The sequence below is a fragment of the Corvus cornix genome, chromosome 1A (assembly GCF_000738735.6).
Source record: "Corvus cornix cornix isolate S_Up_H32 chromosome 1A, ASM73873v5, whole genome shotgun sequence".
Classification (NCBI taxonomy): domain Eukaryota; kingdom Metazoa; phylum Chordata; class Aves; order Passeriformes; family Corvidae; genus Corvus; species Corvus cornix.
The window spans coordinates 58,597,522-58,615,181 of NC_047057.1; the positions used below are offsets into that span (position 1 = coordinate 58,597,522).

General features: G+C 39.7%; 1 protein-coding gene across 2 annotated transcripts in view; it reads left to right on the top strand.

Annotated features, from left to right (window-relative positions):
- Positions 1-17,660, top strand: part of BRAF (B-Raf proto-oncogene, serine/threonine kinase) — a 79,927-nt gene that overhangs the window by 5,383 nt on the left and 56,884 nt on the right. For both annotated transcript variants that reach the window (XM_039570908.1, XM_039570907.1), the window contains exon 2: positions 10,617-10,718. In XM_039570908.1, coding sequence (XP_039426842.1) covers positions 10,617-10,718 — 102 coding nt within the window. The remainder of the gene's footprint in view (positions 1-10,616; positions 10,719-17,660) is intronic.

Below are 17,660 nucleotides of genomic sequence, written 5' to 3' on the forward strand. Positions count from 1 at the left end.
TCCTCTACATGAGGTGCACCCAGTGAGTTCCAAAATGCTTGTGACATCTGAAACTAAAGGAACGTGGTTAGGGGGAATAGTGGTAGTATGGTGTGTGTGTCCCCCCTTTTCTCTTTGGTTTTTGTAAATCATTTGTCCCTTAAAGCTGCACTGGGGCCTTAATTTTTTTTATATTTGAATGAGAAGTTTCGCTCAGATGAAACTTCCTTAGCTGGACTTGGCCAGGTTTAGGTCCTGACACCTTAGACTTTATGGTCTTGAGCTTCTCCTGCCAGATTGTAACAATCTTCTTTGGTCTCTCTGGAGTCCTTCTGAGCATGCCTTTTACAGAAATAGGATTGCATGCCATAGCTTTGCCAGTGTGCCAGGGATGTGAAGGTGTCTGTGAGCTTCTTGTGTAGCAAGTGTTCGTTTCCAACAGCCTTGACCACGTGAGAGTTCTGGGTACAGTATTTCGTTTTGTGAGGTGTGAGATGCTTTTCATCATTTTCAACTGTTCACACATCTGTGTGTGAACACAGCTACTTTCTCATAGCTAGTGCAGGATAAAGTCAGCCTGCAATATATACATTTTCCTTTGCTTCAGCTTTTTTATTCCAGTTGCTCTTGAGCTTTTTGGGCATACAATGGAATCCTCCTAATCCTCCCTCCTGTGCACGGCTTCTTTCCAAAACGATGAAACACATATTCATTCAACTGATTCTCTCTTCTGTGGCCAGTGCTAACGAAGGCTGGTTGATGCAGAATTACATGCCTTTTCTTTTTTTTTTTTTCTCCTGCTTAAGCCCCCCCTTGCTGCAAGGGTTTGGCTTGTTACTCTACCTTTTTAGCATTTGCGAGTTTTGGAGGAGTGGCAGCAGTGCCTTTCTTTATTCTGTTTCTGATGATGTTTTATGAACGTGGACCCTAGCAAGAAAGAGTAAAACAGGCAAAAGTCTAATTTGTAACCTTTCTCTTTGACTAGGTGCTGTCAGTTCAGGCAGGAGTTTTGAGGGAGCAATGCCGCCAGTTATCCCACCATGACACTCCCCAACCAACATGAGCATTTAAGATCAGAAAACAGAAACTCCCTTCAAAATGGAGTTTGTTGTGCAGTGCCAGATACAGTGCTCAGTATCAAATGAATTTTCCACACTATCTGTATGAAATTCAGGAGATCATGTGAGTGTGTTTGAGCACTGAAAGGCACTTTTGTTTTTCTAAGGTTCTGATTGAGTTAAATATTTTCGTGGGTTCTCCCAGTATACCTGCACAAAGCTTAGCATGAAGGGGCAATTCAACTTCTACGTGAAACATACCAATTTTGTTTAAAATCTTTCTTCTGGGAGACAAGCAAAAAAGGCTGGTAATGAACGACTGAACTTAGTTTTCAAAATGTATTGCATAACTAAGTGGCTATGAAATTTTTTTTTTGACCCTAGAAAGGGGGATACCAGCTCTAATATCTTGATCTGTTACATAGTGAGGCCTCTTGAACAGTATAGTTATTAGTAAAGCTGTTGTTAGATGCATCCATAAGTAATAAAGTAAGTAGTAAATACTTTCCAAATGCAGTTACATTGTGTTCAGGTAACATTTTCTGACACTTGGAGCACAGACACGGTAATTTTTTTCTCCCCTTTAGCTCAGATAAAGGGTTTGTTTTGAAGGCAGGCATTTCTGGAGGCTGAATAGTGTGTCTAGGTTTTTTTCCTCTCTTTAGTACAAGTTATTCATTAATGGTGTTTGAAAAGCGCTATAAAATCAACCTGAAATAAAATACATCATTATGATTAGGAACTTGGTAGTATCTATATGTTTGGAACTGGATGGTTGTATATTGGTACCTCAATCTTTGATCTGGTTTTGAAAATTTATTCATTAAACTTAATAGGTCAAATATTCTCTATAATAGGTTTAAGTAATGTAGATTTAAATATGAGTCTTTAGTATCATCTGAGGTAGCTTTCAGAAAAGATTTCTTTAAGCGTTCTGTGATTCTGCTAGAATAGTTTGTACTGTCTCTTGTGACATTTTTAAGCCTATGTAAATCATTGAAAATTGATGTAACTTTTTCCAGATTCTAGGTTAGGTAGTTAGTGTAATTTTTTTTAACTCTCCTAATTCTACAATGGGTGGCAAGGAGCCAATTCTGCCCTTTAATGTATTTCATTTTCCAAGGTGGTACTGGAGTTGCTAAGGCAGGGTGGTCTGCTGAGTAGAACATAGAGTGCCATTTAGGAGAATGTGGTTTCTGTGGCAGTTCCTGTTTGACTGTTTCCTTTGACTAGGAGCATATTACTTATGTTTTAAAAATAAAAAAAATAAAACAAGTAAGTTTGCTCTATTTCAGCGTGGAGATCTGTTTGTGATAAAAATAGGATACCTTAATTTCTTTATTGGATCAGACATATTTCTAAACAAGCAGAATATATTTGTACTCGACCAACAATTCCAGCTGTCTTACATTTCTAATCAGTTGGTAGGAATCTATGCACAGTAGTCACTATGTAGTAACAGTTTAGTGGTGGAATATTGCAAAGTGTATAACAAATTATTTTATGGATTGATAATATGAACTTTTAAATAGGTGCTGATTATCTTTTCTGGATAGTCTAATTAATTGTGTATTCTAGCAAGGAGAGAGAAGAATTAAATTCTGTAGTTCAGCTGAAACTGAGTTTATTTGTTTTGTCATTTTAATGAATGTGACCCAAGCTGTGTAAGAGCTCTGCTGGACGAGCATTTACTTCTCATAGGCAATTATTGTAATTAGCTGTCTGGCTGCTTGCTTTCCATCACAAATGTGACTTGTGTTCAGCTTAAGGTGTTCAGAGAAATACTCGGGTGTATTCATGATAATCTTTTTTAAATGTCATGGATGCATGGATTTAATGTTATTGAGATTCTGTGGTAGTTACCTGGCTAAAGCAAAATTGCCTTCTTAAATGGGTTAGAAGATCTGGATAGTTTATTTCCTCTTTTATTTTTTTTTTTAAGCCTATTACTGTCTCAGGAGAAGGTGTTGAATTCATGCATGTAAATACAGTGAATTGTTCCCGAACTCCGTCTGTGCGTGATCCTCGTGACTACTGAATTAGTATCAAAGTGAATAAGAGGGACTAGTAGTACTGCAGCACAAAAGCCATGAGAAATATGGAATTAAAGATTTAGTTGTGCAACTGGTGGTTAATGATTTAAATGAAGGGTAGAGGCAGCTCTTATTTTTCCACACACTGCTGTTCTACTGTGGTACAGAACATTTGTTAACTTTCCTTTTTATAGAGCTTGGAGGCAAATTCTACTTAGTGGCAAGCAGCAAAGATGGCAGGTGGTGGAAAAAGTAGGAGAATGAAAGAGAATTGAAACCTAAACAGGAAGGCTGCTGCTTCATGGTAGCCTGAATCCATCTAACTGTGAGCTATAGAGAGGAAAGGTGACTTTTTTCACCAGCTGAGGTGATCACTGGGTCCTTTGCCAAGCTGTTTTAACACAGGAGACTGGCAGAAAGCTTACCTTGACAAAGAGAACAATTTTTTACTTGTTTAACATACTGAAATGGTTCAGCCAAAGGTTTGTGTTATGGAGAAGGAGTAAGGAAGAGAGCAGGGGTAAATAGCCAAGGACAATATGATAATTGCACCCTCCATCTCAGCTGGTGTGAGCTGCAAAGCAGTCAGTGCCTAAGGCTCTGGGTGGCTTCATTCTTACAGAGAAACTGCTTGGTTATTGTTGCTAGCAACAGGTTATATTGCAAGGACAGACTTCACTGAGCTTTATGCTTTGTAATTTTTGAATTTATTTAAAATATGTTTTTAAACACTTGTAAGGAGCATTTGAAGTCTGAATTCCTTTGTTAAATAGGAGGCAACTTAAGGGCCTGACGGACTGAAAGGCTGTTTATTCTGCTTTAAGAGTAAAGCTGAATGATGAGCAATTGAGTTTGTGTTTAGAATTAATGAAAGCAGAAGACATAGATTACTCTCAGTTGCAACTGATGGTTTGCAAAGAAATGAGTTTCTGCTGTGAAGTCTTCGAAGATGGTACTTTGATACTTGAGTGTTAACTTAGTCAGATGCTTCCTAGTTTTTTGGAGAAGGGTGGAAGTTTTTGGGTGTTTGGTTTTGGTGGGATGGTTTTGTTTGACAGGAGCAGTGTCAGATGCAGCTGGAACCTGCACTGCTAGTTACAGGTTAGTCTTTCCTTCCTAAAAATTGTTACCTGTTAAACGGAAAGTAGATTCTCATCTTGAGACCCTTTTAATATTTAATTAACTGCTGTGCTTACAGCAGATGCTCACTGATCACATTACTGTATTAATTGACCTAGTTATGATCCTAGTTGTCAGACAGGATAGTACTGAAAATGTTGTACCTCTTCTTGAGGATTTTCCTTCCTAAACATAGTCTTGTACATCTTCCCTAAGGCCATTCGTCGTGAGTCTAGAAAGATACCTTCATAGGCTTTTGTGGAAAAAGAGGTAACGAATCCTTTTTCTCCTGGCTACAGTTACTTCTGTAGATATTGTTGTTTGTAACTTATTTACTAGTCTGTGGTTGTAAATTTTACTGACTCATTTTGAACTGCCTACATACAGACTTTGAGAGTGTTTCATTGTTGGCTATCTCAGACATTGTAAAGGACCTATAAATAAAAAGGATAAAAATGATTCACTGAGTTTAATAAAAAGTTGCAAACTATGAACTAGGAAAGGCAAGCTTGATGTTGACCTTCATGTCACATGTGTAAACTCTCATGTGAAAGCCATTGCAAGCTGGTTTTCAATTCAGTGAAGTTTTTCAGCTGTTGTTTTCAAGTGTTGTCACACTTGTTTTATAAAAGTTTTAACTGCACTGTTGAAAATGTGGTAAGCATGAAGAGCCAGGAGAGTAGGAAAAGTGGAGAAATTAACACAGTGGATGTGCAACTTGCAAGAAGCTTCCACGGAGGGATGGAGAGGAGCTATAGCGTGGAATATTGGCAGAAGGAAAGGACTCTCCATCCCACTGGCTGTGCTTGTTGCAGCACATGCCTGCAGAAAATGAGAAGCAAGCTTAGTAAGAGTTAAGAAGAGGACTGGGACCAAGACAAGTGAGGGGGGAAAGTACCTGAAGGAGGTACCAAAGTGTGAGAGAGAGGCAATAGTGATTGTCAGCATAGAAACTCAAACCCACATATTCTGCGTCTTGCCATGCAAATGGTTTGGTGGAGCACTCTGTTATTAACCCCATTCCTATGTCCTTTTGCCTATCTTTCACCCAAGCATCTCACTTTCAAGTCAGTTAATATGTTAGTCCAGCTAAGGACAATCTCATACATGACAGCATTCTTAAGTGTTTTCTGACAAAGTGGATCCTTGCTCAGTGGAGCAAACAATTGAATTGGTTGTGTAAGAAAGAAGCTTGAAAGGACTGATTGGAATAGTATTGGATAGATATTGATGATTTTGTCCTTCTTATGAAGCAGTTTCCAAATGAAATGCTTAATTTTTTAATTTGTTTGTTCTTTAATTACGTTGTTAGTTCTATCAGAGTATTCTCTGTCATCACTAAGTGTGGTAATCCAAATTCAGGACATACTGTTCCTGGACAAATAAAGGCTTTTTTTTATTTTCTTACAGAATAGATTTGAACTTTCAGTGTCTTCTACCAAATATGAATCATACACCTTCGAGGTGGGATGTGCTGCAAGATTTGAGTAGTGATGCCAGGTGCAGAAAGTATGAAAGATAAGTTTGCTTTGTGATGTCTCAGGCACTGCACATTTTGACAAGCAGCAAGGGATGCGAAAATAACTTTGTAACTTAACCTTGCATGTACCCGAGATTATTGTCCAAAGGCTTCTTGAGCTCTCTCAGGCTTGGTGTTGTGACCACTTCCCTGGGGGCACTGGAACAGGCTCCTGGTGTGACTCCTGGGGATGGTCCTATTCAGGGCTGGGAGTTGGACTCAGTGATCCTTGTGGGTACCTTCCAACTCAACATATTCTGTGGTTTGTGCAGCCATAGTCTTCCCTGAATAGAATGGGTTTAGGCTTCTACTGTATTTGACTTGCCTCCGGCTTGAAATAGGTCATCATCTTTATTGCATTGTAGGGGAGTGCTTATTTGCAAAATTAATGCACAATTATCCACAATAGGCAGATTCAAGTTGATATATTCCAGTGTATCTGGAATATTTCCAGTTGTCTGGCTGCCTGTGTCTATGTTAGCCTGCGTCAGCTTCCTTGTGTCAGCAGCACTAAAAGGAGAATCAAATCTAATCTCTTGTGATAGAGAATAACCTTAACCTAATGCTACAAGATAGGCCAGAAACATTTATTTGATGCTTTTTTTGGAAAAATGATATGGTTATCCAAGCTGTAAAGGATTCATTACTTTTTTATAGAACTACAGTTCAGACAGTGTCTCAAATCCCCATTCCGTTTCCTATGGAAAGGGACCGGACTCGCATGCGGGCAGTACTGGATGCACTGCAGGTTTACTTTAAAATTCATTAAGATTTCCAGCAACTGTCTCTGAGGCTGCCATCGATTTTTGTATTTCTGTAAGATACTTCACAATTGTGGTTTTACAGTTTCCTACAGGTGTGGGTTTCATAAATATAGTGGAGTGCTCATAAGAATAAGAAAAAAAATAGGTCTGTTCTTTCTTAATAACTTTCAGGCAGTTTTCTTTTACTTCTCAAAAAGTGTGAATAAAGAGTGGATAAAGGGATTACTTTAATCTTTAAAAACTTGGGTTTATCTTGTGGTGTAGGAACAAGCTCTTTGGTCCGGAACTGATTGATGAAAGGATTCCATATGCCATGTTTTCGGTGTCTCTGTTAGGCAGTTCTTTGCTGCTGTCCTGGAATGTATGTGCTTATGGGCAATGAGACCCTTGCTAGGCCAATTTTGCACAGTTGGATTTTATTTGGATAGTTTAAAGGAACCTGTGTATCTGTGAGTGCTGCTGAACTCCAGAGGTGTAATTCTTAAGAACTTAGTGCTTCAGGGTGCTTTCCACAGGGAAGATGGGGCTCTATCTTGGCTCAAGTTCTGCAAGGCTGGGCTGTGCTTATGCCACAAACTAAGCTGAGTTGTCTGAACAAGCAAATCTGCAAGGAGGAAAGATGGGCTGAAGTTGCTGGCTCTGCTGGCTGTGAAAATGCAACAGGGATGGTGAAGTTTTCGTGAAGCAAAAGCTGTGGGTGCTGTGGTGGGCAGCAGCAGACTTTTCTGAGTCACGTGAGGTCATTTGTTTTGGGTTCCAGTTAGGAAAAGACTCGAGTTCCTTCAATTGAATTGAAGTAGCAATAGATCCTACATAATAAGATGCAGCTTACCTGCACAGGGGTTAATTCTCAAGCCAGCTACTTAAGGATTGCTCTGGACCACAAAAAAATATCTTAGAGTATTCACAGATGTGGGAAGCCAGAAGGTAAATTTGCTCTAAGTAAATATAAGTTCAAGTTCTCACTTAAAAGGAAATTGTGAAGCTTGGAAATTTGTTATGGCATATGTGTTCTTGTGCTAGAATATGTGTTCTTAGGCTAGAATATGCTAGTCAATACTAGATTTGTGAAAGTTCTCATCTTGTCAGAAGACTTTTGATGAATATGGCACACAAAATAGCTTTTCCATTTCTATGAGCAACAAGTAATTATTTGTTGCTATGGCTGACTTTGATAAATTTCCTTCTGCCTTCAGCGTACTTTTAACTGTACGAGGAGCCTTTCTAAGATTATAGAAATCCATATTAAGTTTGACTGTAAGATTCACTTGTGAAAAGGCTCTTGGTTTACTGCAGAGATATATACTAGGTAATTCAGGGCAATGTTTTCTGTTCCTCTGAGAAATTTTGTCTTCCATTAAACTGTATTTTCAGCTTCTTCAAGTGAAGATATTTTTACAGTGATTTTAAAATTTCTTTCATCGATCATAAGATCACAGAATGGTTTGGGTTGGAAGGGACCTTAAAGATCATCTTGCTTCAACTGCCCTGTAATGGACAAGGAGCCTTCCACTAGACCAGGTTGCTCAAAGCCCTGTCCAACCTGGCTTTGACCATTGTCAGGGATGGGGCACCCACAATTTTGCTGGGCAACCTAAATTAGTCAGGTTCCACTTGTCATGATATTAACTTTGCAGGAAGATCTCTGCCCTTGTTAGAGGCTGTTTGATTCTCTTGCCAATGTTTTCAAAATAACGTGCTTCCATTGTGCATATTGCTGGTTGTGTTATATTTGTTATTTGGTATTTTTACTGTAAGAGAAGAGAGAAGCAAGGTTCTGGTTATGGGCACAAAACAGAAAATAACATGAGCAGGGAAGTTACTCATTGATAATGAAAAAAGTATTTGGAAACTCATGTGGCAGGGGCTCATTCTCCTTGGCACTGGTGAGGCCTTGCCTGAAGTACTCTGTCCAGTTCAGGGCTCCCCAGTACAAGAGAAACATGGTTATACTGGAGAGCTGTGCTGGCTGTACTATCCAGTGAAGAACCACAGAGATGATGGGCAATGGAAAATGGAGCCAGGCTGTCTTCAGCAGTGCCCAGTGACAAGACCAGAGGCCGTGGACACAAAATGAAACACAAGGAGGTTCCTTCTGAACATCAGGAAATATTTTTACTGTGAGGGTGACTGAGCACTGGCACAGCCTCGGGGAGGTTGTGGAGTCTCTATCCTTGGAGATGTTCAAAAACCATCTGGACATGGTCCTGGGCATCCTGCTTGAGGAGGAGCATGGACCAGATGACTTCAAGAGTTCCCTTCCAACCTCAAATCCTTCTGCAATTCTGTGTTGCTTTGTCAGTGAAGAATCTTCCCTCTTCACCTTCCTCATTGCCAGGCAGTTAAACAGTAAATTGTTCATTTTGATGAGGAAAACCTATGCTGGGTAAAATTGCCAGAATAACCAAACAATAGACATTTCATTAGGTACTAATAAACCTATTCCTGAAGGTAATCCTGAGGTAATTCCTAAGATTGCCAGGAATTTTCAGTATCTGCAGCCCAGGTTAACAGCAGCATGTTACCAATTACATGGTAAGCAAACATCCTGAGTCTTACATCGAACAGGTTAATTGATTCAGTGTTGATTCATGCTTGTTCTTTTCACCAAGCATACAACTAGCCCTTGCCATCTTGGGAAAAACCAACCAAATACAGAAAACCTTCTCTTTGCTGCTGGCTGTCAGTCCTAGGTTCAGTGATAAATGATTGCAAGTTGAGAAGCAAGTTGACTCCCACCATTGCCTCAAGGGAATTTACATACAGAATACTTGAGTAGCACATTCTTTGGTATCCCCCCACTCTCACTTTTTGTAGTTTGGTTTGCTTGTTCCTGAGTGAACTATTTTTGCTCAACTGTAGCTTCTTAATGAAACCTTTGTTCTGGTACCTGTTCAAAAAATTGGGCTAGAAGTGGATCAGTCATTAGTTTACTTCAGGAAATTGCTGGCAGATAACTGATACCTAGAAATAGAATGGGTAAATAAGGTGATGTGCAAAATGCAAGTTCAGTATTTTAGAATTTGTTTATATGTGAACTTCTCAATTTACATATTAAAACCTGGTTTGGTCCATCTTGGATTGCATCCTATTAATGGTGCCTACTTTAGAATATGAAGTTATTTGCATAGGTTTTTTTGCTGAGGTAGGTTGTCACAATTTGTACATGCAGACTTGATCTTGAGACTATGTATTATATGTTATAATCCATGAAGTAGAAAAGAGTTATCTGGAAAAGGTAACAGGAATCCTTAAACTATCTTTGGAAGAAGCATCCTAGGGTGACCCATCCTAGCTCTAAAAACTGATTGAATAATTTTTTCTGATAAGTAGTCTGAATAACAGTATGTATGAAGGAGCAATTCTCCTTTCTTCCTTCCTCGTCCTCTGCTATAAGTTTCTCATTTTGCTTGGACTTACTTCTTACATCAGTGTGGCATTATTGCTTTAAAGGTTCGGTCTTGTGCTTTGCTGCCTTTTTTAGGTATAAATTTGGATTCATAATACTGTTCACCTACAGTAGTGTCCAAGTCCTAAAGTGAACTCTTTCCAGTTGTGAAGAATGAGTAGCAACATGAGTGCTTTCACAGTTCAATGCTGTAGGTCATCTCTGTGTACAGGAGGTGAATGTCTTTTTCAGGTCATGTCCAAGGTCTGTAGCTCGCAGGGTAGACTGAATATGGAAGTTGAGATATAGAAGGTGCTCTTTAAAATCAAGACATTCTATTGCCATGTAAATTGAACACTAGGTCTGGGTTTGTGAGTGTTGTTTACATACGTTGCTTAAGGTTTCATAGTTTTTACTCCTTAACTAAATGTTGTAGTACTGTACAAATTGGCTTACTAAGTCTTGCAAGGAAAATACTTAATATGATTGATAAACAAGGAAAACAAGCCATTCTTAGAAGTTGTTTATTCAATAGGTCCTGAATTTTAAAACTAAATTTAAGGTTTTTTCTGTTTATTTCAGAAGCAAGCTGTTACTGAAACTGGATGGACAGGATAGCCTTTTGCACTCCTTTATTGATAATTAAAATTTTTATTATGGACTTCTCTTACTAAATATCAAGATATTCTTGTTTTGTTCTAGGACAGATTCTGTAGGCTTCTTTTGATGATTAAATATTTTAATTTTCTGTTCTAGGTGTGGAACATCAAACAGATGATTAAATTGACACAAGAACATATAGAAGCACTGCTAGACAAATTTGGAGGAGAGCATAACCCACCATCAATATATTTAGAGGTAAGTTTACATTCAAACAAATGTGGTTAGATTAATGTTGTGTTATCTTAATCTTACAGGAGGCATCTGAGGTCAAATCTAAGAATACCTGTAGTAAAAGGGAATATTCTCCTTGTGCATTACTTTACTCTTTTCTAAGAGATAGAAAGGAACTGTATGGGATTCAGTAGGGGAAGATCAGTGGCACGGTGTAAAATAATGTTGGTGCAATTGAAATGTCAAGCCCCTTTGTAGGGGCCAAGGGAAAGAAGATTGTGTTTATAATGGAGAAAGTCATGCTCTGTTAAAAGCCAATATATACACATGAAAACATTTTGTAAGACTAGCTTTGCCTTTAAAGCAGCTGACTTCCCTTTTTTTCTCTTTGAAAAATGATCACGTATAATCCAAAAAATTGCATAAGTAGAAGGGGACTTCTTAAAGAAATACATAAAATTGTGGGGTGGAATAAAATTTTTAAGCCATTTTTAATTTGTAAACTAACTACAAATTCAATGTCTGTATTCTTTCATCATTCCAAATTCATAGAGTTTCATTGACATAGGACCATTAAGAGCTTAAAGAGCTGCATGCAAAAGTTACCTCTATTAGGAATTAAATGGGCATCACGTGCTTCAAACCTGCCCTTTTCATGCTTCTCTCAAGTGTTGAAATAACTGGAGGTCAACCAGATTTCTTTTGTAGTCCTTTTATTTGTAATTGCTGCCTAAAGGTACTGGGTAATTAAAAATAAAGATCTCATTATTTGAGGTACTTCTAGCTTTTAGCTTAATATGTCAGAGCAGGGTGCTAGGTTGATTATACAAATGTTGACATTATGTCCTTAAGGTCAAATGAGGCCCTCAGGAGTTGCTTTACTTATTGCTAATGTGAAATGGGAGTATTGAGTCAGTGCTATCACTATTTTATCCACTCCGCTATATTTAAGCACACCTCTGTTTTCACGTGAACCAGTTCATTCCATATATCTAGAATTATTATTGCCACATGCAGTGGGTTTTGTTAGGTTGTGTATCAAACCTCAATAATAATAATGAACTTAGTCTGGATTTCAGGTAGGGAAGTTGTTAGTTCATCACAGCCATTTGTCACTTGCTTTTATTGAAACTATAACCAAGATCCATCACTGGAAGCTCTATGTTTGTTCTGTGGATCAATGATAGGGAAAAGAGCATTTGCAGTTATAAATATGTACTGGGAAATGATTACGGCAGCATAAAGAGTAAGTCTGGACTAGTTGGTGACCATAAAGCGTGAAGCTGAAAGCAGATGAGCACGTTCAAGGGATCCATGTGCCACTGAGATGAAGCTGCAGCTCTGGCTCATCAGCATGGTAGGGCAGCCCTGTGAGGCAGAGCCGGGTGTTCCTCTGCTGCAGCGAGTTCTGCTGGATCATGAGCGGGGCTTGGGACGAGTAGTGCTGGTACTGACTAGGGACCCACAAGCCATTGGGAGGAAGGTGAAAGGGGCTGACACTGTGCTTTTTCAGTTGAGTTATCCCATGGGACAGTGAGCCCTGTGGAAAGAGCCTGCCATTGTTGAAATGAAAAGCTTGTTCTTCCCAGCTCTTTGCTATGTGGTTCTTCCGCTTCCTTTGTTCACGTACTTGCAGTACTGGCAGTGACTAAGCCACTGCCAGTCACTAACCTGTAAGGAAAATATTCTGGTTTTGCTTGATTACTTTACCATCCAGGTAGTAGTTTGAACTTGATCATGATGAAGTCAGTGAGCCCCAAAGCTGGGGTTGAGATTAGGAAAGGGAAAAGAGTTTGCAGCTGTGAGCCAAGAACTAGAAGATGGTGTGAGAGAGGAAAGGAACCTTTTATTTGGATGGTCACTAGCATAGATTAGATCATCCTCAGATGCATTTATCAAGGTGAACAGGATTAAATGCTGCAGACTTGTAATTTGTTTAGTGTGTAGACTTCCTGTGGTAGAACTAAAGTGTGAAAGAAAAAAAAAGAAGAAATCTATTACTGAGTGCCAGATACAGTTAGAAGCAAGATTACTCTCTACCCTTGACTGTTCATTTCAATCCAATAGCAGTTGTCTAATGTGTCCTTTCTTCACCTTTCCCACCTTTTGGCTGCTTTTGGCTTGGTCAAGACAGGACTTGCTTTCTGTTCTCAGTATTTACTTGGCAGCAATTTATCTGAATCTAACCTGTCACTGCTAGGGCTCATGACTTTCTGTATTCCATCACTTGTCAGAGAAAGGGCCAGAAAAACTCTGGTTGCAGCATGGAAGGACAAAGCTATATGTAAAAAGTTTTGAATGTAGTGTGATAAAGTGTGAAAGAATGTGTTTGCCTCTAGGAGATGCAGAACTAAGAAAACACGGTAGTTTTGATACAAATAAAAAGATGTCTGTCTGACGTGTTAGAAATAGCAAACTTCCCATGTACAGAGTTAGTGTGTGATAGCGAGTTTGGGGCTCAAGTTCTGTACCTGGGTGTCATCACTGGCTTCTGTGGAGGGCTCCTCTTTCCCCTTAAGCTTTTACCTCTAGTCTGTGTCTAGGTCTTGGTGCTGTGGTCTGTGTACTCTCACCAAAATGCTCAAGTGGGAAGGTAATGGAACTTAAAACTCTGTCCATCATCTTCTGAGCTTTCTATTTTTATTGCTTTGCCAAAGATTCATTTCTGGCTGTAATACAGTCCTGCTTTTACACAGAATCTTTATGGGTAATTTTGCTAGTGTGTTACTTGAACTGCATCATCCTTCCCTTTGTTGCCTTAGATTCATAGAATGGGTTGGGTTGGAAGGGATCTTTAAAGGTTGTCAAGTTTAACCCCCTCTGCAATAAGCAGGGGCATCTTCAACTACATCAGGTTGCTCAGAGCCCCATCCAACCTGGCCTTGAACATTTCCAGGGATGGGGCATCTACCACCTGTGCCAGTGTTTTACCACCCTCATCATAAAAGTTTTCTTCCTTATGTCTAGTATGGATCTAATCTCTTTTAGTTTAAAACCATCACCCCTTTTCCTCTCACAGCAGGCCCTGCTAAAAAGTCTGTCCCCATCTTTCTCATAGATGACCTTAAATATCAAAGGCCCTTTAACTATTCCAGGCTGAACAACCGCAGCTCTCTCAACCTGTCTTCATAGGAGAGGTGCTCCAGCCCTCTCACCATCTTTCTCACCTTCCTTTGTACCCTCTCCAACAGGTCAATGTCCTTCTTATACTGGGAGCCCAGAGCTGGATGCAGCACTCTGGTGGGGTCTGACAAGAGCCGCACAGGGTGGCAGAATCACCTCCCTTCACCTGCTGGCCATGCTGCTTTGGATGCAGCCCAGGATGTGGTTGGCTTTCTGGGCTGAGTTCACTTTGCCAGCTCATGTCCAACTTTCCATTCACCAGTACCTGTTTTGCAGGGTTGCTCTCAATCCTTTCATCTCTCAGCCTGTATTGATACTGATTTTAAAATCCTTCTGCTGCTCTAATCTCTTTGCATTTTCCATAAAACGTGAGCGACTCTTAAGGACTCCTGTAGATTGTGTCTCTTGATCATCTCTTGAGGTTGCTATCAGCAAGCATGTTGTCTTCTTTTAGCCAAAGTTGAAATTAGCCAGAGCTAATTGCTAGGTAAGCATCTGCAAATGAACACTATTGCTTTCACCTATATTGTCTTTCACTAGATGTAAACATCTAGTTTTATTGTAATGCTTTTTGCAAAAACATGGCTTTTTTTACGCTTCTGACAAGTTTGACAGCTGTCCATCCATCTTCCAGTGTGTAGATTTTCAGTACCATAGGGTTTGTTTGGTTCTTTTGTACTCCTGTCTGGCTTTATATCTGTAATTTACTACAGTTCTCACTACCAGCTCATGTTCAGAGAACTTGCAGCACCCTGTGCACTGGCTCCTGGCCTGTGTTGGAGCTACCTCTGAAGACCTGTCAAGTGAAGTTGTGGTTGAACCTAGTGACAGCATTGCCTTCCAGTTAAAAGTGAAAGGAAGGGGTGGGGGGAGCAGAAGCTCATGAGAAAGCAGAAGAATTCAAGAAAGTAATTCTGAACATTTAGCATTCAGAGGGTATAGTAAAATTATTTGTGCATTGAATATAAAACATACATCTCTTTTTAAAAAAAAAAGGAATTTATGCCTTGGTTACAGCTGCTCAAGACTTTTTGAAGCTTTTGTTTCTATGTTCATCTGAGATTGAAGACAAAATTTTCACCCCCCTCAGTTTTTTTTTTCCTCCAAATTCAGGAGAGGGTGTCAACGCATTTTACGTCAAAAGAACGTTAAAACTGACAGCTGTTGTTGGAGCCATCATTTCGGGTTTCATCAACTGACTACGAAAGAGGAATGCTTTCCTTGAAATACCGAAAGTGATTGACATGTGCTGTGTTGAGTTCAGCATATATTTAATTATTCCTGCAAGAGGGAATACTCAGATGTAGGGGTATCTCCCTGCTTTGATCCATCACTCCTCAGTGATGGTCTTATAAAAGTGAGTGTGGAGCAGGGGGAGTAGAGCAGAGCGTGCAAGCCTGGGTGGAAAATGTAGTGTGAAGCTGGAGGGCAGCAAGTTGCTTGCCTTGGTCCTCCCTGGGCAGGAAAATTAGGGCTCAGGAGGGAGACCAGAGCTGCAGAGAGACTTCTGAGTGTTTGTCTAAGGTACAGAGGCAGGAAACAAAATGTACAGAAAAAAGAAAAGAACATTTGTCATTAACGACACAATTTTCTTCTAATCATTATAATTAGTGATAGCTTTGGGAATCTTGTCAATGTTCTCTAATATGATGTTAAGAAAACTTCTCTGTTTGTTCTGTCTGAAGGAAAGAATCAATCTAGTAATCAATGACTGTATTAAAATCCAAAAATGGCTTGTAGCCAGATTTCCTTCTTATGTAATCTTGACTTTTAACTTTTGCCAATCACTGTGTGTGACCTCAGCTCAAACAGACCCCTGGAAATCACTGTCAAACCACAGAATGGTTTGGGTTGGAAGCAACCTTCAAGATCATCAAGTTCCAACCTCCCTGCCGTGGGCTGGTAACCTTTCACTAAACCAACTAGACCAATGGCTCAAAGCCCCATCCCTAGAGCAGTTCAGGGACAGCCCGTCCTCAGTTTCTCTGGGAAACCTGTTCCATACATCACCATGCTCAGAGTGAAGAATTTCTTCCTAATATCTAATCTAAACACACCCTCTTTCAATTTAAAGCCATTGCCCCTTGTCCTGTCACTACATGCCTGTGTAAAAAGCCCCTCTCCAGCTTTCCTGTAGGGCCCCTTTAGGTGCTGTAAGGTCTCCTGGAGCCTCCTCCAAGCTGAAGAACCCCAAATCTCTCAGCCTGTCTTCATAGGAGAGGTGCTCCAAATATTTGAAATAACTGCTTGACTCAGTAGATGTAGAAATATCATTAATTGTATTTTATTTTCTCCTGGAAAGAGGCTGCAGGAGCTTCTCAATAGGTTTTACCACACTTTTTGGAAGCACTCTGTATCTCGGTAGCTGAAAACATCAATGATTTTTGTCTTCCCACATAATTTCTTAGTGCCTTATATCAGTCCTTGAAGTGCTGTTTCCCAAAATACATAGTTTGTGACTCACCATGGAAAAACCCTTTTCCTAAGGGTTTTTCTAAGCATTGTAAATATTGGAAATCTTTACTGCAAAGAAGGCTGCTATTATGATACTGGGAAAACCTGGGATTCACTAGCAAAAATGGTTAAAATATGCACTTATGTATTCTTTGGAACATCCATCAAAATTTGTATTTCTTTTGTCTCTACCAACAAAATACTGATGAAAAGGGTAACCTGAGTTAAGGCAAGGAGAATAAAGGCCTGTGTATTGGTAACAAATGTAGTGTACAAACTGAAATGGGTTGCACAGACCCAGGCTGGCCAAAAGCACTCAGCTCAAACTCAGAAGGTAGGGATCGTGGTTAAATGACTTAATCAGATTTGTTAGCTTTTGTAGACTCTTAATGACTGTTCAGGGAGGCCTTACCTTTTTAAACTTCCCAGCTGCTGTGTGTCCTTTTTACCCCATAGTCATGTGTACAGTATTACCTACCAGCGCTTCCCTCTGAGAACTGAAAGAGTTTTGGCCCGTTCGCATGGAAGTTCTTGTCTGGGATGGGGTTGCATTCTGGACCAGTAGGTTACTTCAGTTAACAGTCCAAGACTAAGCTGCCAGGTCTTTTGAGGTTTGTTTGGTTTGATTTTGGTTTTTTAATTTGGACTCCACACAAAATGGAACACTATGCAAATGCACAGAATTACAGTGGTATCAAAATAAGTTTTAATACTCGGTCAGCTTTCTAATACTGTCTTGAAGGAATCATTCTCTTTCTTACTCCTACTCTTGGAAGCAATTTAAAATGAGAATCGTGGAGGTAGAGGCATGTTTGCCCCCAGCTACCGTGATTTTTATTTTTTTCCTGGCTTTCTCTTTGCCTGGATGTGTTTTATTCAGAGGCATTGCTGTTCTCAGTTTTGAGAGTTTGGCTGTTGAACATCAGGAGGGTATTTAATTTCTTATTCCTGTGTATCTGAAGAATCGATGCAGGAGGTCAAATTAGTTAATTAAAGAAGATTACCTCTTTGCTGATCTGAAGTATGCTTATTGCAACAGCAGGCAGATACCGTCTGAAATAGATCTTGGTGATGAATCTCAGATTGTTCCAGACTGTGGGATTCCAGGAAAATGCTAACACTGCATACAGACACTGGGAAACCTGGTGGCCCTCTGGGGAATTTCAGATTGGTTTTTACCAGGCTCCTAACAGATGCTGTTCAAATATGTTGGACCAAAACTGGAGTGTCTAAAGTTAGACTAAGTACAGATTTAGGAGTCTTACTAAATGAAGAAGTCGTGACGTATGTTACTGTCTATCTTCAGCTCCCATTTAACTTAGTGGGATTTGCATTTGATCAACAGCCTAAAAGGTCAGACATGTTTTAAATAGAAACACAATCTCAGTT